This window comes from Myxine glutinosa, chromosome 3 (assembly GCF_964187855.1).
Source record: "Myxine glutinosa chromosome 3, kmMyxGlut1.1, whole genome shotgun sequence".
NCBI classification, from domain to species: domain Eukaryota; kingdom Metazoa; phylum Chordata; class Myxini; order Myxiniformes; family Myxinidae; genus Myxine; species Myxine glutinosa.
The window spans coordinates 139403498-139426364 of NC_136263.1; the positions used below are offsets into that span (position 1 = coordinate 139403498).

Genomic DNA, 22867 nt, shown 5'->3' on the forward strand with positions numbered 1-22867 from the left:
TAAGGGTACTCATGGACATGATGAAAGTGCCGGTAAGATTCTCACTGACTGTTTCCCTCAGACGATAGTTAAACATTGCAAAGAAAGACACGATGATTGGGCGCATATTGTTCAGGGTCGAATTGAATATCTTGGTACAAATTTGCAAGCTTCTGACTGTGTTTACCATAAACGCTGCAATACCTACTTTCGATTGGGGCAGGAAATGCCAGACCAGTTTCGATCAGAGGCAGTGCAAAAACCAAAACACATCGGGCGGCCCACAAACGAGGACCAGCGACAAGCATTTGTGACAGTTTGTGAATATTTGGAAAGCAATGATGAAGAACAAATTACGATATCTGAACTTGTGAGCAAAATGGGTGAATACTTACTTGAAGAAGACTCTGTGCCATATGGAAGTCAATATTTGAAGCAAAAACTGATAGAACGCTACAATGATTCTATATGCATAGCGGAAGTAGAAGGGCTTCAGGATATAGTGACGATGAGGGGGAAAACTGCAAAAATACTTCGTACCTATTTCGAGACTTCAAAAGATGGTGATTCCGAAAGTCAGAAACGTGCAATCATTGCTACAGCTGCCAAGCTCCTGAAGTGCGATATCAAGACTGAAATCCCATCAGTCACTGATCGATATCCTTCTTCGCAGAGCCTCAAACTAGACACTACATTAGATTACTTGCCGATTTCACTGCGTACCATGTTGAATAAACTGTTTGTGGGGACAGATAAAGATGAAAAAGTTGCTGCTATCGGGCAGTCAATAATACAAGGTGTTCGCCCGCGGGCACTTGTAGTGCCACTTCAAATAGGACTTGCTACTCAGCTACACCATGTCTATAAGTCACGATTTCTCATTGACACCTTGTCTGTGATGGGGTTTAGCTCTTCTTATGGGGAGGTGCAGAGATTCTTGCAAAATGCTGCTGATGTGGTTGCACCAGAGTTACTTGGGAAAGGATCATCTGGTACAGTATTATTCGCTGCTGATAATGTTGACCACAATATCATAACTCTGGATGGAAAAGGAACCTTCCATGGAATGGGAATGGTGGCAGCAACAACACCAGGACAGGTGACAACCCATGTTGTCAATAGGAAAAACGTTTCCAAATTGAATGTGAAAGAAATGTCACGGGTTGATATCATTGATTATCGCTTCTCCACATTTGCACGTCGTACATTATGTTTGAAAAACTTCCAGAACTTCACTGTCCTGTCCCAGTTGTAGACATTCTATGGGAGCTCTCATTCTGTTTCCACATGGACACACCCAACTGGCAGGGAATGATGAACATAGTTCATAGCGTATCTGACCACCCTGGAAAATCATCTGTCACATTCCTACCAATGATCGACATGTATCCAAGTGAGCCAACTTGCATACTCTCCACACTTAGTTTAATTTGTGACCTAGCAGCGAAACACAAGATTGCGCCAATCGTGACATTCGACCAACCCTTGTTCTTTAAGGCCTCGGAAATAATCTACAATTCACCAGAGTGGAGCCACCTGAAGAACATTACGTTGATGTTAGGAAGTTTCCATACGTTGATGAACGTGCTCGGTGCTATTGGCACACATCGCGGGTTTTCGGGATGGGAAAGAAAACATTCTTTGAGAAAGTTGCCAAAGGGGATGAACAGTTAAAATCCTGTGCACTTGCTTTTACCAAACCTGGCCAGACAGCGGACACAATAGAACAGCATGGTAACCAGTCGATGGTTTTACTGTTTTCCGGAAAGCAAACGGATTATCTTGCTTCTTTGCGACATTCGGTGTTTAAAAAGAAAGTGGTTTCAGCATCATCCTTTGTTGCGCCTGCTAGACTCCCACCAACTGCATCTGCGACAAAATTCCATTCCCTGCGTGCGTACTATCAAATAATGACATGGCTAGGACTTGAGAGCAATTTGGATGCCACTGACTGGGGTTGGAAAATTGAGGACAATCAATTCGCACCAGTTATGACCGCAAAAAACCCTGCGCCGGACAATTTGTTAAAGATTGTGCATTGCAATTGCACGACCGCTTGCACAACACAGCGCTGTACATGTAGGAGGTACGGTTTACCTTGCACCTCTGCTTGTGGAGAATGCCAACTTGAATCCTGTGAAAACCCAAACAACGTTCGTCCAATGGATCAAGATGACACAGAAGACAGTGACGATGATGACTAATGGTATGTGACAGTCATAACTTAAAGGCTCTTAGTGGTTTCTGACATTCAGTGTGTTATGGACGAGTTTGATTTCATTGCCTATTTCTGTAAGGACAACCAGCTGACATGATATTTCCCTTCATATGGTCATACGGTGATGCAGGGATTTGTTCCTAGGTTGCATGGTGTCATGACGTCACTACCAATAACCATGTATTATTCACAGACCTTTCAGAAAATACTGTATTGTATAGGCAGATCAAATTTTCAAAATTTTTTTTTCACAAAGTGTGTATTTGTTGAAAAAAGTTGATAAAAATGCATGTATTATTCATTGTCGTCATCATTGACGTCATAATGACGTCATAGAAGTTTTCTGATGTGTTCATTATGTAAACCAACCATGTTTCTATCTATTTGTAATACATTTATAGGGTCTAATTTGAATTATAAAAAAGTTTCCTGTACATTGAAAATTTGGGGGGGGTGCCATTTTGAAAATATGCTAATTAACCACTTTCCCGGAGTCAAATTTTGGTAAACTTTTTTTCAGGGGTCTAGTACAACCTAATGATACACCTAAAACAAAAAAACCTTTATTATAAATTTTTTTGGGGTCAAACCTTACATTGACCCGACTATTACGCCTAGGTCCCCCGTCGGTGAAGTGATGCGACAAAGTGGAAGACGCAAGGCGGCCATCTTGGATTTTGACGTGGCGACCCAATTTTCAATAGCGTTCTTCCTTATGCCTAGATACACCCACACACCATTTTAGAGGTTAGTAATTCGTTTATTTTTCAAGATATTCCACTCACAAGGTTCAGACATACATGGCGGCGGCCATCTTGGATTTTGACGTGGATTGCACCCACACATCAAATTAGAATTCGGTCCTTCGCTTACGTACGTACGCACGCACGCACGCACGCACGCACGCACGGACGGGAAAACCATCGTCCCCCGTTCGCTCCGCGGTGCGACGGGGAACAAAAATACAACAAAGGCACAACTGATCAGGTACAGAAAACGTAGCTCTGATGAAGTAGAAGGAACAGCTGTCTACGCATGAGAGATGAGATCAAATCTACGCATGAGCAGACCTGGAACTGGAGGAGATTTATTTATTTGATTTATTTATTTATATGCACTTTACCATCTACAACACACAACATTTAATTATATACATTTTACCATCACAGCTATGAACACATACCACTTTTAATTATTTATTTATTTCCGTGCACTTTACCACCTCCACCACCAAAATACCAGCTAGAAGAATTTTTTATTTATGCATACATTTTATCATCTCCACAACCAATGCAAATTTTGGATTGTTTATTTATTTATTCACATACACTTTAAGGGCTGGCATGATGGCCTCGAGGTATGCACCACTCAGCTATGAGGTGTCTGGCCTAGTTTTGAATCTCGACCCAGCGATACACGATATACTGTAATCCCAGTATTTTACAGACAGGGTGATTCATCGATGTATGTGCCGTCCCATGGATGGACGTTAAACTGGGTGACCCATCTCCCAGCATTAGTTGGTGAATGTTAAATATCCCATGGTGTCCTTCGCAAAGATTAGTCGAGCTATCGCCAGAACCATGGCCAAATTCCAAATTCCTGCACCGACTTCCTGTATCGGAGTAGCGACCCGTCCAAGATTGTAAGTACCCGTCCAAGATTGACCGTGCAAGATTGTAAGATTGTAAGTAGCGACCCGTCCAAGATTGTCGTCCAAGCCGTATAAACTGCTTCGGCAGCGCTGACGCTAGGTATAGACGATAGATACACTTCACCATCACCACGACATTATACCACACGACAAAGTGATTTTTGTTTCATATTACATCGATTTCTTTTGTTATCAAATCGAATTTAATAAATTATCTACTACAACAACAACAACAGGAATTTTGAGGCCATTTTCCCTGCAAGAGCGGGGGTTAGCATACATAAATTATCTAAATTATCTACTGTACTCCGATATTACATACACAAAATGGTGAAGCTTTTCACTCAGGGACCCCACATGCCCCCAACCTTCAATGCACATAGAATTTGTAATCACCCTAAACACATGGATAACTATAACAGCACTCAGTAGAGAGCATACCTCCCTCCGCCTGGTTGGCCATATCACTCAATGGTGAAGAATCACTGAAAAAATTATACTAGCTGGATCCGGATCCGGATCTTCACCAAAATTGAATCAATTCTTCTTTGTCACACACACAACATGTCCAACAAGTTTCGTTCAAATCCGTGAATAACTTTTTGAGATATCCTGCGTGAACAATAACTTAAAAAATTAAATAATTCTCATATCCGAATCCATATTCATATCTTCACCAAAATCGAAACTATTTGTCCTTGTCAGACACCCAACCTGTCCACCAAGTTTCGTCGAAATCCGTCCACAACTTTTTGAGATATCCTGCTGTGTATCGTTTTTGGCCCCATCTCTCAATGGTGAAGAATCGCTTTAAAAATTCTAGTAGCCGGATCCGAATCTGGATCTTCACCAAAATCTAATCATTTGGTCAATGTAACATACACTACATCTCTGCCAAATTTCGTCTGAATCTGTCCACAACCTTTTGAGATATATTGTTCACAAACAAACGGACAAACGGACAGCCAGGAGGTAACAATATACAGTACAAACATGTGCAAAGGAACACAACAATTCCATTCATCTCGCCATGTAGGTCACACACATTCAACCTGTTATTGATGGGTACTCAGCATTCATGAAAATCGAAGAGGAAAAGCAATGGAGAGATAAGAAATTACAATGCAGTTGTGGTTTCTGGGTCTTTTCTTAAGATATAAATTTCATTTGTCGATCTACATCTTTGCATGCCAGTAATTAGTTGGTACTTTGGATCATGTGTGTGGAAGACAAGCTATTCGCTTGTACTGTATGCGAAGAAGACAGGAGACCATCTTCTGTCACCAAACAAGCTGTCCCAAATCGAGCATGTAATTCTCTTGTGTAACACTGTTGCATGACTATCCCATGTGTGCACAAGTATGGAAGTTGTCATTTTTGTTTGAAAATCTTCGAGTAAACGTAATGCCCTTACGGTATAAATAGCAGGATGTTTGGGTGGATGCGAAGGAAATCATTTTCTGTTATATTTGAAAGGTTCAAGTTCAACTGTATTCTTTCTGCCAAACAGCGGAACTGGAAGGGATCAGAAACAATATGGTTAGTACCTAATATGCAATCAGGGTATGTAAAAATAAAAGGAGGAAAGTCTTTTTTTTTGCAACAAGAGCATGGATCATGAAAGACTAAGGTTAAATTGAAAGTGGGGGTAGCAGAACAACAATTGGGCACAACTGGCAGGGGATAAACAAACACGAAAGGGGAGAGAGGGTGCGAGAGAGAGAGAGAGAGAGAGAGAGAGAGAGAGAGAGAGAGAGAGAGCGAGAGCGAGAGGGGGGAAGAGGGGCGGGTGGGGGGGGGGGGCGGAGAGAGAGAGAGAGAGAGAGAGAGAGAGAGAGAGAGCGAGAGCGAGAGCGAGACACACCAATGAAACCAGTAAGTAAGGGTGTTGGGTTAAGAAGGGTTAAGGGAGGTAATAAAGACAGGATTTGATGGATTTTGGATGACGCGAGGTGGTGGTGCACTGCCATTTAAAAGCCCGGGAGGGAAGACTGGGAGAGAACGGCTTCTGGAAGGCAGGTCCACAGACGGAAGAAGTGAAGAACAAGGGAGTTGAGGTTAGATTTGCAGTCAGCCTAGATTATGGAAGTTAAAACAGACAACAAACCTGATTTTGAGTCATGGGAGGAAACAGGTTGGCAAGCATTGCACTTGCTTCCAAAAGTGTCTCATTGTCCAAAGCTTTTATCATCTTACAGTTCAGACACCTCGAATTTCGTCCCAAGTCCCTGGCAAAGACCACACAATTATTCAACTAACAGAAAGCAACTTTATGATGGAACACAAAGAAAGGTGAAGTTATCTGAATAAATTGCATACATTATAGACGGGTCAATATATGAAAAATAAGGGCCTAACCCCAAAAAAAATTATAATAAAGGTTTTTTTGTTTTAGGTGTATCATTAGGTTGTACTAGACCCCTGAAAAAAAGTTTACCAAAATTTGACTCCGGGAAAGTGGTTAATTAGCATATTTTCAAAATGGCACCCCCAAAATTTTCAATGTACAGAAAAAAAATTTCTTGTTCAATTTAGACCCTATAAATGTATTACAAATAGATAGAAACATGGTTGCTTTACCTAATGAACACATCAGAAAATTTCTATGACGTCATTGTGACGTCATAATGACGTTGCTGTCTCAATTACGTCATATGATATCATGAATCATTACTGTTTTTCCTTACTACCAAGACTTAAATAAATATTTTTTGTTTCAGGATTTGAAACTGGATAACGGAGAGCTTGACGAAGACGTCTGCCCAATTTGCAAAGCGAGTTTGGAAGACGCCAAGGACACTGATGTTTCCAAACTTTCAAGGAAGGGTGTTGAAAAAATCAACAAATCAAGCCAAGAAAGGGGTTGTGATGATGTTGTCGCAAGACCAAACCAACGAGTACACAAGAAATGTCGATCCTCGTGGACAAATGAAAAAGCAATCAAACAGGCTTTAAAACGTTCTTCTGAATCATCATCACCTGTAAAGAAGAAGAGCCGCCGTATTAGCTTAGGGCCATATGACCCTAAAAAGGACTGCCTCTTCTGTGGCCATGAAATTTCTAAGGGTACTCATGGACATGATGAAAGTGCCGGTAAGATTCTCACTGACTGTTTCCCTCAGACGATAGTTAAACATTGCAAAGAAAGACACGATGATTGGGCGCATATTGTTCAGGGTCGAATTGAATATCTTGGTACAAATTTGCAAGCTTCTGACTGTGTTTACCATAAACGCTGCAATACCTACTTTCGATTGGGGCAGGAAATGCCAGACCAGTTTCGATCAGAGGCAGTGCAAAAACCAAAACACATCGGGCGGCCCACAAACGAGGACCAGCGACAAGCATTTGTGACAGTTTGTGAATATTTGGAAAGCAATGATGAAGAACAAATTACGATATCTGAACTTGTGAGCAAAATGGGTGAATACTTACTTGAAGAAGACTCTGTGCCATATGGAAGTCAATATTTGAAGCAAAAACTGATAGAACGCTACAATGATTCTATATGCATAGCGGAAGTAGAAGGGCTTCAGGATATAGTGACGATGAGGGGGAAAACTGCAAAAATACTTCGTACCTATTTCGAGACTTCAAAAGATGGTGATTCCGAAAGTCAGAAACGTGCAATCATTGCTACAGCTGCCAAGCTCCTGAAGTGCGATATCAAGACTGAAATCCCATCAGTCACTGATCGATATCCTTCTTCGCAGAGCCTCAAACTAGACACTACATTAGATTACTTGCCGATTTCACTGCGTACCATGTTGAATAAACTGTTTGTGGGGACAGATAAAGATGAAAAAGTTGCTGCTATCGGGCAGTCAATAATACAAGGTGTTCGCCCGCGGGCACTTGTAGTGCCACTTCAAATAGGACTTGCTACTCAGCTACACCATGTCTATAAGTCACGATTTCTCATTGACACCTTGTCTGTGATGGGGTTTAGCTCTTCTTATGGGGAGGTGCAGAGATTCTTGCAAAATGCTGCTGATGTGGTTGCACCAGAGTTACTTGGGAAAGGATCATCTGGTACAGTATTATTCGCTGCTGATAATGTTGACCACAATATCATAACTCTGGATGGAAAAGGAACCTTCCATGGAATGGGAATGGTGGCAGCAACAACACCAGGACAGGTGACAACCCATGTTGTCAATAGGAAAAACGTTTCCAAATTGAATGTGAAAGAAATGTCACGGGTTGATATCATTGATTATCGCTTCTCCACATTTGCACGTCGTAACATTATGTTTGAAAAACTTCCAGAACTTCACTGTCCTGTCCCAGTTGTAGACATTCTATGGGAGCTCTCATTCTGTTTCCACATGGACACACCCAACTGGCAGGGAATGATGAACATAGTTCATAGCGTATCTGACCACCGTGGAAAATCATCTGTCACATTCCTACCAATGATCGACATGTATCCAAGTGAGCCAACTTGCATACTCTCCACACTTAGTTTCATTTGTGACCTAGCAGCGAAACACAAGATTGCGCCAATCGTGACATTCGACCAACCCTTGTTCTTTAAGGCCTCGGAAATAATCTACAATTCACCAGAGTGGAGCCACCTGAAGAACATTACGTTGATGTTAGGAAGTTTCCATACGTTGATGAACGTGCTCGGTGCTATTGGCACACATCGCGGGTTTTCGGGATGGGAAAGAAAACATTCTTTGAGAAAGTTGCCAAAGGGGATGAACAGTTAAAATCCTGTGCACTTGCTTTTACCAAACCTGGCCAGACAGCGGACACAATAGAACAGCATGGTAACCAGTCGATGGTTTTACTGTTTTCCGGAAAGCAAACGGATTATCTTGCTTCTTTGCGACATTCGGTGTTTAAAAAGAAAGTGGTTTCAGCATCATCCTTTGTTGCGCCTGCTAGACTCCCACCAACTGCATCTGCGACAAAATTCCATTCCCTGCGTGCGTACTATCAAATAATGACATGGCTAGGACTTGAGAGCAATTTGGATGCCACTGACTGGGGTTGGAAAATTGAGGACAATCAATTCGCACCAGTTATGACCGCAAAAAACCCTGCGCCGGACAATTTGTTAAAGATTGTGCATTGCAATTGCACGACCGCTTGCACAACACAGCGCTGTACATGTAGGAGGTACGGTTTACCTTGCACCTCTGCTTGTGGAGAATGCCAACTTGAATCCTGTGAAAACCCAAACAACGTTCGTCCAATGGATCAAGATGACACAGAAGACAGTGACGATGATGACTAATGGTATGTGACAGTCATAACTTAAAGGCTCTTAGTGGTTTCTGACATTCAGTGTGTTATGGACGAGTTTGATTTCATTGCCTATTTCTGTAAGGACAACCAGCTGACATGATATTTCCCTTCATATGGTCATACGGTGATGCAGGGATTTGTTCCTAGGTTGCATGGTGTCATGACGTCACTACCAATAACCATGTATTATTCACAGACCTTTCAGAAAATACTGTATTGTATAGGCAGATCAAATTTTCAAAATTTTTTTTTCACAAAGTGTGTATTTGTTGAAAAAAGTTGATAAAAATGCATGTATTATTCATTGTCGTCATCATTGACGTCATAATGACGTCATAGAAGTTTTCTGATGTGTTCATTATGTAAACCAACCATGTTTCTATCTATTTGTAATACATTTATAGGGTCTAATTTGAATTATAAAAAAGTTTCCTGTACATTGAAAATTTGGGGGGGGTGCCATTTTGAAAATATGCTAATTAACCACTTTCCCGGAGTCAAATTTTGGTAAACTTTTTTTCAGGGGTCTAGTACAACCTAATGATACACCTAAAACAAAAAAACCTTTATTATAAATTTTTTTGGGGTCAAACCTTACATTGACCCGACTATTATATCTACTCTTTATATAAAGTAATGAGTAAATCTTTTCATTTTGGAGACTTCAAAAAAAAATTGGTCAAAAATGCTTGTTTACAAGTGAGGTATTTACTGTTGACGTGATACAGACGTTATTATATCCTTGACAACAAATTCTTCGTTACATCAACAATGTGTCAGCATACAAAGGTAAAATGTAAAACATACATTGTCCTTTATGGATTTTTGAGAATCAGATAATGAGAATCAAGTGAGAAAGAATGACATCATGAGTGGGTTCCGAAAATATTATTTGGATAAAATATTAGTTTGAAATGATAAGATCTGACTTCAATAAAAGCAGTTCAATTTGGTAAAGAAATTACGACAAAAGGATAAAATGATGTCTTGATAAACAACATTATACTTTAAGGCATTTTTTAGGATGATGGACGATGAATGATTCTTCATTCGTATGCAGCACAAGGCTGCAGGGTAGAATCATTAGCTGAGGGTGAGGTTGTGCCACTGATGCAGTGCCCCGTTTAGGTTCGGGCAGGAATTTGAAATCTGGCCAAAGTGCCGGCGATAGCTCGCCTACTCTTCGAGACGGACACCGTGGGATATCTAACGTCCACCAACTAATGCTGGCAGAAGGGGCACCCAGTTTATCGTCCACTCGAGGGACGGCACACACATTGATGATTCAACCTGCCTGTGAAACACTGGGATGCCAGTTTATAGCTGGGTCGGGATTCGAACCCAGGCTAGACATGTTAGGCACGAGTGTGCGTTCATCTAAGGTTTCTTGCCAGTCAGAGACAAGAAAGAGCAATCAGAGATTGCAGACCCTCACCAGGATGTGTTTGCAGTGGATTTTAAGGCTTTTGAGTTAAAAACAAATAAGGCGGCTGAAGCACGTGATCTATGACGTCATAGTTTTTTTTCTCCACTAATTTATCTCTGGATGACGCTCACGAAATTTCATCTTGATCGGATGAAGTTTTGTACTTGTCCAATTATAACGTCATAATGGAGGCACCTATGACATCATCATTAACATATGTTATTCCCCATGGAGAATTCTTTGCAATGAGGCATGTCTCAATTTTTTATATGCAGTGCTTTCGGAGATAGAGGGGTGCAAAGTTTTTCGGTTTTTCCAAGATGGCTCCCACACCACGTGACCTATGACGTCATAATTATCATTAAAAAATTATACAGGTGGAGTTTCACCTATGGTGGAAATTACCTGTCAATCGGACCAACGGTTGCCGAGAAAATCATATTTATTCTGTGCGGACAAACAGACAAACAAAAAGACAAACAGACAGACAGACAGACAAACAGACAGACAGACAAACAGACAGACAGACAAACAGACAGACAGACAGACAGATAAACAGACAGACAAACAGACAGACAAACAGACAGACAAACAGACAAACAGACAGACAGACAGACAAACAGACAGACAAACGGACTCAAATGCAATACCTTCTCCTCAGGCGAGGGTACAAATGTAAGAATGCTTATAAAGATGAATTACACTTATCTTTAAGACAAGCATGACGAATCACATCATTATTCTTCCCCACCTGTCTCCTTATATCTGTGACATCACAACTCTGACACTACTTTTCAAATGTCATTTTGGTTAGAGCTTCCACTCTGACTCCGAGAGGTCGATGGTTCGATGCCGGCTCTGACCGAGTCATACAAAATACTTCATGAACGGCACATGCTGCTTTCCTCGCCTGATCCTCAGCATTTAGAGGATAGAGCACAGAAAGCCTTGTGGGTTGACATCCCATATATATTGGGAGAGGGGGGGAAAGTAATGTTGGCGTCGTCGGCAGTCCTCATTTTCCGGGACATTACTTCCCTCGATGAGTTTGTCTCGTAGCAAAAGTCCAGCCCTGTGTTATCCGGAGTCTCTGCTTGTGTGAGTGAGTTGTGTGTGCCAACTCTTGCACGAGTTTTAGACATTAAAGAAAAATAATTCAATAACATTTTCCTGATATAAATAAAATATCAGGGTTTCTATACTTTCTTTTCGACTGCACTCATGATGTATTGCTTGGCACTTACTTCAGGTCGGTCAGCAATATTTTTCTGTGTCCAAAGTATTTTCCCAGTAGGTATGTAGCCTGATAGGAAACAAAATGAAAACAGCTATTAACATTTGGGTGAAAGAAGAAAGAAGATTAAGAATCACTTGATCATAAAATAGTGCAGAGGTATTTTAACCAAAACACTTACCTGACCACAGTCCCATATTTGGTCTTTAAAAATTTCCTTTCGAACTTGCGTCAGGTTCATCAGCTGATACAGGGATATTTCTGGAGCAATGTCAACTTTGAAGCGAGAAAGGACCTCAGACAAATCTTTGCCTTTCAGAATCTGCCGTCAGGTAGAAAATGTGAAATTAAAAACAATTCAGGTTACGTTCTGCGATACCAATAAAGTAGATATTGAAATTGTTTTTTTGGGGGGGGTTTTGTATACAAGATCGAGGCTCGTGCAAGAGCCAACATTAATCACAAAAAGCCAAACCGACACATACAACATAAGATAAAGGGAGCGGGAGACAAGATGGGAGAGAGGGGGAAACACACAAGTACAACATTTGAGAGCAGGGACACCGGGAGATCTATGGAAGGGAGATGGCTTGGGGGGTGGGTGGGGGTGGGAGAGGTATAAAACACATGGACACTGCTCGGACTTCCAGGAAAGAGGTCGGTTGGCCAGATTGATCAAAAGAACGTTTGTCTGCTTTGTTTTTCTTCCATCCACACTACTTTAAAAAAAAAACAATTACAGAAACTTAAAGTTTATGTTTCATATGGTTGAGTAGTTTAACATAATAAACCTAAACGGACACAATTACAAAACGAGGCTTATTTTTAGGTTTCCTGTTTGCTTGTACAAGAAGGGCAACATGATGTTGGCAGGCCAATTGAGTAGCTGCATCAAAATGTTCGAGTAGCTGCAACATAATACACCCATCTTGTTTAAATGTAATGTTCGCGAGTACTGCACAGCCCTTGCTGTGAGAATATGGGACAATTACGGTGTTTTCCTTGAAATATTCCAATTCATCAATAGCTTTGTGTGTGAATGTATTTTTTTTGTTTCCTGGAGACGTACAGAATAATTAGCAAAGCTCAGAAAAGCTTCGGAGGTTTGATAATAATGAGGCTGCAGAGAAGACCTAGGAATGGAGGATGACGGAACATCGTAGAAGTTACGCGACTGCCCACCTTGTCAAGCACGGCTTTCCTTTGGGTTTGGCCAAGCATGTCGCCCTGGTTTTCGAGAACCTTCGGCATCTCATCCATCAACTCTTGTGCAGACATTCGCTGGAAGTCATTAGAAGGAATTCCTGGCACCAAGTGACCTAGTTTTGATAGATCACTTGCCTGTATATTCTGCACAGTCAGGGCAGTTCGACACACGCACACGCACACGCACACGCACACGCACACGCACACAATTATGAGTTTTTCCACAAATGCTCGTTTACTATGCTGGTTGCTTCATTCCCAAGGCATGATTTTGGTTGCTGTTTACAATACCCCTGGAGAGGAATCACACTGGGATTTCGAATTTGATCCGTGTAATAGAACATTAAGGCCTGCTCTTTCAGATGGCACAGTAGAGAGTCGTTAATGCTTTTGTTTTTTCATTGTTCAGATGATGAAGAACATTTCATTATTGAGATGAAGCAACTTGTAAATCACATATTAATTTTGTGTCTTGTGAAATACTGAAAGGTTCAATCTCCCCGCGGAACGAGCAGAGACGTTTCATTTTTCAGGACATCACACACACAAGAAAAACAGCTTTAAATGGCAACTTCAAAATTCGCATTCCAAAGATATCAAATAATTACAAGAATTAAAAAAAGTTAGAAAGAGTTGCGTAAAGTGAGACTGTAGGGAACCTTCACAAGACTGTAGGGAAGGAACCTGATGGACTCACCTTTGCTCTTCTCATGATGCTGAGCAACATCATACACTGACTCTTGCTCCAGTCTTTAATCGTGGACAGTTCTTCCAGTGATGTATTCATCGTCTCAAAGGCCATATTACGCAACATAGAAGCTGGAATGGTTGTTATTGCTCTGCCCAGTTTCCGCACTGTCATTGCATCTAACGTTCCATTGCCCATATGTTTCTTTGCAATCTTCCGAAACACCTGCCACGTTGCATTCGACCAGGTAGGAAAAAGATGCATTTGATCGCATGCTTTGCCATCATTAACAGGATCATGTGGTGCGTTACATGCTGTTTGTAACGGACTTACTTGAATTGGTTGACGTGTGCAATTTTCCAACAGCTGTAAAAGCTCTTCCAATTTGTTATTTTCGCTCATCCAGTCAATCTCTCGATCTTGAAAGTGGCAAACAAGTTGACCCAGTCTAAATTGAAAATAAAATAAGCCATCCACCATGTTAAAGAAGGTAATAATAAAAAAGAAGTAAATCATTTTAGAACATACAAATACATATCCAAGGGCTGGAGGATATTTTATCTCGAAAATATAACATGGGCATGGTTCTATCCCGTTGTCCAAAGGACGAGCAAGTCCATAACAATGTTTAACTACTACTACTACTACTACTACAACTGATACTACTACAACTGATACTACTACTACTACTACTACAACAATTGATACTACTACTACTACTACTACTACTACTACTACTACTACTACTACTACTACAATTGATACTACTACTACTACTACTACTACTACTATAATTGATACTACTACTACTACAATTGATACTACTACTACAATTACTACTACAACTACAATTGATACTACTACTACTACAATTGCTACTACTACTACTACTACTACTACTACAATTGCTACTACTACTACAATTACTACTACTACTACTACTACTACTACTACTACAATGACTACTACTACAATTACTACTACTACTACTACTACTACTACAATTACTACTACTACAATTACTACTACTACAATTACTACTACTACTACTACAATGACTACTACTACAATTACTACTACTACAATGACTACTACTACAATTACTACTACTACAATTACTACTATAACTACTATATCAACTACTACTACTACTACTACTACAATTACTACTACTACTGCAATAGCTCAAATTATTCCCATCTTTTTGTCCATAACAATGTTTAACTACCACTACTACTACTATTACTACTTCTACTACTATTACTACTCCAACAACAACAACAACATGCATTTTAAGGCCATTTTCCCTGCAAGAGCGGGGGTTAGCCTTACTACTCCAATTGCCCCAATTATTCCCATCTTTTTGTGGGGGTGGTTGGGGAAGGTTTATGGCCGTAGTCAATCATGAACTGGCTGGCCAGGTCTTCCTTTCAACTGAAGGTCTCAGTAATTTGTAATTTGTTCAGGGTGTCGGCAATACTTTAATGTGCACCAGCGATCAGTGCTGGCGACAGTTCTCTGCCTTAATGTCCATCCAGGGAATGACGCACGTTGATTCTTCGCCCTACCTCTGAAAGACCAGGATGACAGTCTATCCGTGTTTAGATTCAAAATTAGTCTAGTCAGCCAAAAAAACGTATGCACATACCTCCTACAAATTCTACCAACCCAATGTTTTACTTCTGTACACCATGTTATCCATGCGAATTCAGTGAGGTTGAGAGTCACAGACCATGTTTTGGAGGCATTAATGTGGAGGCTCAGAGAGTGGTAAGACATTTTTTTTTTTTTTTTTTTTTTTTTTTTTTGTATACAAGATCGAGGCTCGTGAAAGAGCTAACATTAATCACACAAAAAGACAAACCGACACACAAAACACAAAAAACAAGGGGAGCGGTAGACAAGATGGGGAGAGAGGGGGAAGGACACAAAAGAGAGGGGGAAGGACACAAACACAACATTTGAGAGCAGGGACATCGGGAGGACTTGGGGGGAGGTGGGAGAGGATTAAAACATATGAACACTGCAAGGACTCTGGGGTGAATTACCGGGGGTAGAAAAGATCAAGGTTTTCGATGGGGGAAGATAAGAGATGGTGGTGAACAGCTGTTTTAAAGACCTGGAGGGAGGAGTGGGATTGAAGGGAGTGGGGGAGTTTGTTCCAGAGGCGGGAGAAAAGGGGAATGAAAGAGTGAAGGTGAGCAGAGAGCCTAGACTTTGGCAGTTTAACCAGAAGAGGGTTGCAGGCAGATCTTGTGCGACCTGAAGGAATATTGGGGGGACAGAGCACAGAGAGAGCTGGGGGAGCAAGGCCGGAGAGGAGTCGGTAGAAGACAGAAAGACCACCAACCTGCCTGCGGTGAGTGAGTGAAAGGCCCTCGGCGTTGACTACATCGCAGGAGATTCCAATGATTCTGAAAGCTTTGGCCTCAACAGCGTGAAGCCGAGCAAGGTGTGAGGCAGGAGCACCAGCCCAGAGGGGGGAACAGTATTCCATTGAGCTGCGGATGAAAGCCTTGTATGTGGTGAGGAGCTCAGGTGTGCCAAGGAAGGACTTCGCACGACGGAGGATGCCCAGTCGCCGACTGGCTTTGGAGGCCAGCTTGGAAATGTGGTTTTCCCAAGAAAGATCATGGCAGATAGTGAGACCCAAAAGCTTGAGCGACAGAACTTCTTGGAGAGGATTGTTGAGAAAGTAGATGGGAGGGTTGTCCAGTCGGTCCTTTCGGAGAGACATTGTAAGAGTGTGAGATTTGTCAGGATTGAAAGACATGTTCCACTTGTTTGACCAGTCTGTGATTTTGTCCAGGTCTGCAGAGAGTGAGGAGGCTGCAGACTGCCGATCTGAGGGATGAGGAATGGAGCGACAGAGACACTTAAACACTGTAATTGCAGCAGAAGGAGGCCATTAGGTCTATCAAAGTCTGTACGATTCCCAACTCATGGTTATTTGTATATGCTGCTTAGCATCAAGCAAGGAAGCAGCACACACCATTTTTAAAGTCATTGGAATGGTTCGGCTGGAGCTCTCTCCCACCGTCAGACCTGACGCTCCAACCATTCCACTGTAGCGGTTCCCGCTGAATGTACACAATCGCCTTGCACCTGCCAGGACGCGGCCAGGGTGCGATCGCCATGCCGGGCTCGTCCGGACGGGCCCAGACGCGCCTCTCCTGGGCATGCCTGGACTCGCTGTCCCCGGGCACGCCCGAACCTCCCGGGCACGCCCGGTCTCGTCTTTCCCGGGCATGCCCGCTCTCGCCTTTCCAGGGCTTGCCCAGAGCGCCCGGGCACGCCCAGCCTCGACTTGCCAGGCCGCGTCCAGGACGCCCGGGCATGTCCAGACTCGCCTTTCCAGGGCTCGCCCAGAGCGTCTGGGAATGCCCGCTCTCGCCTTTCCAGGGCTCGCCCAGAGCGCTCGGGCACGCCCAGCCTCGACTTGCCAGGCCACGTCCAGGACGCCCGGGCATGTCCAGACTCGCCTTTCCAGGACTCGCCCTTGACATCCGGGCATGCCCGGTCTCGGTTTTCCCGGGCAAACGCCCGGGCATAAATGTGTATATATATTGCTGCCCGATAAATGGGCTTTGTCAGAATACCTGAGCTGTTTTGTTTCAATAAAGCAACTCGGACGAATTCCGTCTTTGGTCGCGTCAATTCTTTTGACTCGCGTTGGAGGGCAGCTCCTTCACCACCACCAAATAAGATGATGGCTTTGTCGGTGGATTTTGGTGAATGTTAGTTCATGAATGTTAGTATCAATAGGAGTCAGCATTGCATAATACAGAACAACTAAAAAAAGGTGAAAACATGTTGAGTTTTAGAACACCAGCTAAAATGACCCAAAAAAAGTCTGTTCCGCCATGTGAGAACAAAGTTATTTAGATTTGAAATGACTCCTTATTTCTATTACGCACGGCCATGGATATAATCACTCATCTCTCGGCAAAGAGCTCACATGACCACAATTGACCAATCAGCAGGAGATCGTAATGATGCTTCTTCTCGAATTCGCTTTTCATCGTTAGTTAGACATGTTCGATCCTCATGTAAACTTAACGGGTGATTTTTTTTTCCCACCTTATACACAGCAGCCTATTTTTAGAATTCTCACATAAATCCTATATTTTTGCGCTCACACTTATTCAATGTGTCAGTAATTTATACACCGCCACAGTTTTCGCTGAGTGGATTGCAACGCCCACATCCAGGATTTTTCATCAGCGCCATCTTGGATATTTATTCACCAAATGCCGTGCAGCACCACATTGAATCCTTATTAACGGCCACCGGCGCCAACTTGGATTCTGGCTCATCAACACCACAACGTATTTGGACTCCTTTGAGAACATCCCATCGGTGGGCAATACTCGACCAAAACCGTCTGAGTGATCTTTTGCATGAAGGATGACCAACCTAAAGAAGACTATCTCTGATGAGGCATCCCAGGCTTTATCGTGATTCAACATTTGTGAATGAATATTTGTTTCGGTTACACTTACGATTCCCAAATCAGAGCTTCATTCACAGATTGTTACTCTCCCTATGTCCAAGTTTAAAATTTGACCATTCATTTGCCCCTTTCTTGTCTTGCAAATGGAACTTCCTTCCCGAGTAAGTTACCCTGTGCTTTCCCCTCCAGTTCTTCAAGTCTGCTATACATCACTGCCCTGTGTCCTCTTCCATTTCCAACTTTGAGCCTTCTACAGACATGCTGAAGCTCAGTCCCACTTTTCCCATTGCATCCACATGTTCTTGTCCACCTGTTTCCTTTTCATCCCACTTTATGACTCTTGGCCCTTTTCCCTCTGGAGTTCTTCTCTTCTATGTACGTCAACACCTGTACGATAAGGCCTCAGTCACACTGGATCGTACGATTTCTGGATCATGCGATTGATGGCAATCTGGCCGAGGTACGACCAATCGTCAATGTTTGCTACGCTCTCCATTTGCGATCGCAAACAGCGATTGGTCTTAGGTGTCATCGTACGATTGGTGGTACGCGTGGTTGTGCGATCACCAACGATTGGAGAAGATCGATCGCAAGATCAATCGTACTGTCAATCGTGGCGACTTGCGACTGCTCGGACAATCAATCGTGGCGACCTGCGAACGCTCGCACTACCGATCGTGAGGTTGAACGACAGGTGGCACCACCAATCGTCAGGTGGCAGGACCAGTACCACGACCAATCGTGCGACTACTTGACCCGCGATCATGCACGACTGGTGGAGCGTCCATGCGCGACTAGTGGTAAGACCATGTAAGACCTGTCTGCGACCTCTTACGATTTGGAATCGCAGGTCAGAAGTTTTGAACATGACCATCGACCTTGCTGCGACTGATTTTGCTCTGGCGATCACCCACGACCTCTGCGACCAGTCGCGCACTCTTTCTACGATTTGCCCGCGATTCACAAAATTTTCGGTCGCAGCTAGGTCGTAACCTGGTCGCAGGCCCGGTGTGACTGGGGCTTTAAGCAAATCCTTCAAGCCCTTCAAACAGAAGACAGATTGACATCACAATTGTGTCAGAGTCCGTAATCTTGGATTCTCTTTTTCATCCGACCATACTTTGACAAGAATACCATCCAGCCCTGGAGTCATACATTTTGATGATGCTTTATTGCTTTCCATATTTTTTCTCTGCTTTATATATTTAAATAATCTTGTACTGCTGATGACAAAGTAGTTCTCAATTGGCAATTTTTGATTAAGGCAGCAATATCTATCAGTTTTTCAGTGAAATTAACTTAATCCCCTTATTTTTGAAATTTATATGTTACCGATGACCTCCATGATGTTGTCTTTTGGCAGCAGTTACATTGCATATCTTAGTTGTTTGTAGACATCTATTATGACGTCATCACTATATTCTACTGTTGGTCGCCAAATACAGTTTGACAGTTGCTTTTTGATTCCCAGAAATATGGGCCTTTAGTTTCGTATATTTTTCCTAGTGTATAATGGTTCTTCCATAATAAAAACATTGGACTCCTTTCTTTGCCTCTGCTTCCATTACCTTTCTCCTCCCTTGTCGACGTCTTGGGTCCATGTATTAAAGAGCTTGTCAAGAAACACTGAGGCAACAACCTTCCTCATTTGGGTCATGTTCGCCAAACACTGCTCTGTAGAATTGAAGTACTGTGCGAACTGGGAAGAGGAAAAATATATCAATAGGAGGAAGACAGTGTATGCGGAAGTGTCAGGTGCGAACTGCAACCAGTTGAGCGTTATTTCACTTCCACAACATAATTTCACATGGTGGTTAGCTTAGTCATTTCAAAAACAAACCCACCCTGTGGGGGTACGAGTTTGCACATTACTTGATGAAAAAAAAGTAGAATCTGTGTTTTGCTAGAAGACTATAGATGTTTGCGTGGTGCACAAGATGGTCAAAAGGTCTAAAGGGTACATTCTCATTGTAGTTTGGGTCTAAGGAGTTAAAAGGTTATAATCTCTTCAGCAGGTAAAAAGGATATAAAAAGGTCGAAGTGGTCTGAAGCTCTAAAATTTAGAGTCTAAGTGGTCAAGGGTCCAAGCTGTCTAACATGTCTGAAAGGTGTAAGAGGTCTTAATGGTGTTAAGGTCGAAGGGGTCTAAAGGTAGTCAAGGGACTTGAGGGGTGTAAATATCTAAAGGCTCTCGGGGGGCCTTAAGGTTCTATGGGTCTAGGGGTTCTGGGGTTCGAAAGGTTTTAGATGCCGAAAGGTTATGTGGGTCTAAAAGGTGAAGGGGTCTAAAGTGTTGGAAGGGTCTTAAAAGTGGGATGGGGGGGGGGGTTAGGGGTCTTGGTTTTAAAGGTATTAAGGGTTCATTAAGGTCTTAGGGGGTCTTGGTGTCTTAAGGAACTTAAGGTTCTTTGGGGTCTAACTCTAAAGGGTCTTAAGAGTTGTGGGGGTCTCAAGGGTCTTGGGATCTTGGGGGTTTTAAGGGACTTAGGGGTCTTAAGGGTTTTGGGGGTATTGAGGGTCTTAAGAGGATTGCAGTCTTGAGGGTCTTAAGGGCATTAGTGGGTTTAAAGGGTCTATATCAAGGGGCAGCAACCTTTTTATGCAGAAGAGCCAAACAGAATTAAAACCTTGAGCAGTTGGTGCAAAAAGAGCCAATCATACAATTTAAGCAAACAATTAACGTAGCCTACTTCATTGTGGAAGTGTAATTATGAAATAACAAAAATTAAAAGTTTGTATTGTCCGTCCATTGCCGTTTTCTGTTCAAACAAACCCCAAGCAATGCTCAACTCTTCATTAAAGACTTGGAATTCCAGAAAACTTTCAGTAAAAGCTGAGATTAAACTATTCAATTACATCTGGATTGATTGATTGAAAGACATCGTGACCAATCAAAATTCGATGAAACTACGGAGTCAGGAATACAAGCAATAACTTGAACCTCACTAGGTAGAGAGCATACCTCCGCCAGGCTGAACAGTTTACGTTTTGTATCCACTGATAGTTCAGATCTGGACCCGGACCTGAACCAAAATCGAATCATTTTGTCCGTGTCACATACCCAACCTCTCCACGAAATTTGGCCCATATCTGTCCATAACTTTTTGAGATATGCATAGGTTGCCGACCTCTTGTCTAAAGGGTGGCAAGGTTCGAAACGGTTTTAAGCTAAGGTCTGTTTGTGTGGACCTTTAGATCCCACTGTGTGGACCTTGTGGATCCCACTGTGTGGACCTTTAAGCTAAGGTCCACACAATGGGATCTTTGGCGTCCACCAGCTAGCAGATGGGAAACCCAGCTTAAGGTCCCTCTGAGGGACAGTGCACTTTGTAATCCAACACCAATCCTGCGAAGGAATAATCTGACAGTCTTATAGTCGGGTTGGGAATCAAACCCAGACTACGCAGCTCAAAGGTAAGTACGCTACCTCTGGACGATCATGGAGATTCAGTGTGCATGTATTGTTGTTATTTTGAATTTTTTTGAAAAGGTAATCATCGGCAAACAGCATGAACACCAAAAAACAATTACAGTATTTATTATTGATACAACCATTTTCACATGGAACGTGTGTATTAGGGGGGGGGGGGGGGGGGGGTGAGAAATGACAATGGGGAATGTTCATCACAGAGGGTAAAGAGATACACGGGGGGCTGAAGCGACATGGAGCAACCTGTACACCTGTTCCAGGTCATTATAAACTGGGGCTACAAAACACTTATGCTAACATTCATTACGAGATAACTAATGAATAATTAAGCCCTTGTTAACCCCAAACCCATTTAAACTGGAAATCCTTAGCACGGACTGTATCTTCACCAGCGTAGATCATTTTCACCTGAATCAAGGAATTCGTGTTTAGGTTAAGTCATCCTGTTTTTCTGTGGTGTTGGAAGGCGGTGTTGTTTTCCGATTTCTAGGTTAAGGCCATCACCTGATCTGTCCTTTACATATTTATTTGATTTGATGCAGTGGATAGTAGATTATTGGACTGATAGAAAGGGAGGTGTTAAACAGGTGAACTCGGAATATGCAGTTGGATGAGTGGATAGGAAAGGAGAGAAGGAAAAGCCTGCAGTCAAGAGTAGTGAGTGCAGGAAGGATTAATGAGGATAGAAAGGATCACAGGTAGTGAGGTAGGTAGGTATGGAAGATGATCTGACATGGTGCTTTGCTGTCACCTTAGAGAGGGAAGAGTTGTACTGGATTTCCTCGTGGAGGAACAAAGAATGGAGGTGAGCAGTAAGCCAGGATTGTGGAATGTTTCACGAGGGGGTATGGAAGAATGCGTGTGACTTGGAGGAGATGAGGAGAGTCATAGGGCTGAGAGTGCAGAAGGAGCTAAACCGGATGAGAGGCGAACGGAAACAGAGAGGCCATCATCCTGTCTGCAATGTCAGAGCACCAGACTTGGTGCCTCAACCTCGTGGTGAGAAATGGAAACGATTTTCAAAAATTTAAGAAAGCATTTAAAAAGGAGAATGGCAGTGGATAGAGAGCATACTTCCGACAGGCTGAGCAGTTCATGTTTTGCTTCCCACTGATAGGCCGGATCTGGATTCAGACCTGAACCAAAATTGGATCGGCTTGTTATTGTTGCCTAACCAACTCATCCACCAAGTTAGCTCACCTGGACCGAAGTTCAGGGGAGCTTATGCAATGGCGTGTCGTCCATCCGTCCGTCAGTCCGTCAGTCAGTCCGTCAGTCCGTCAGTCCGTCAGTCCGTCCGTTCGTCCGTCCTTAAACACTTGC

General features: G+C 42.6%; 1 protein-coding gene across 2 annotated transcripts in view; it reads right to left on the reverse strand.

Annotated features, from left to right (window-relative positions):
* LOC137423169 (otoancorin-like) overlaps nucleotides 1–22867 on the reverse strand; it is an 86622-nt gene that overhangs the window by 38155 nt on the left and 25600 nt on the right. For both annotated transcript variants that reach the window (XM_068110032.2, XM_078774605.1), the window contains exons 7-14: nucleotides 19683–19813; nucleotides 13995–14109; nucleotides 13671–13886; nucleotides 12950–13117; nucleotides 11949–12089; nucleotides 11778–11836; nucleotides 5959–6079; nucleotides 5266–5366 (exon numbers count right to left, since the gene is read on the reverse strand). In XM_068110032.2, the coding sequence (XP_067966133.2) occupies nucleotides 5266–5366; nucleotides 5959–6079; nucleotides 11778–11836; nucleotides 11949–12089; nucleotides 12950–13117; nucleotides 13671–13886; nucleotides 13995–14109; nucleotides 19683–19813 (1052 nt within the window). The remainder of the gene's footprint in view (nucleotides 1–5265; nucleotides 5367–5958; nucleotides 6080–11777; nucleotides 11837–11948; nucleotides 12090–12949; nucleotides 13118–13670; nucleotides 13887–13994; nucleotides 14110–19682; nucleotides 19814–22867) is intronic.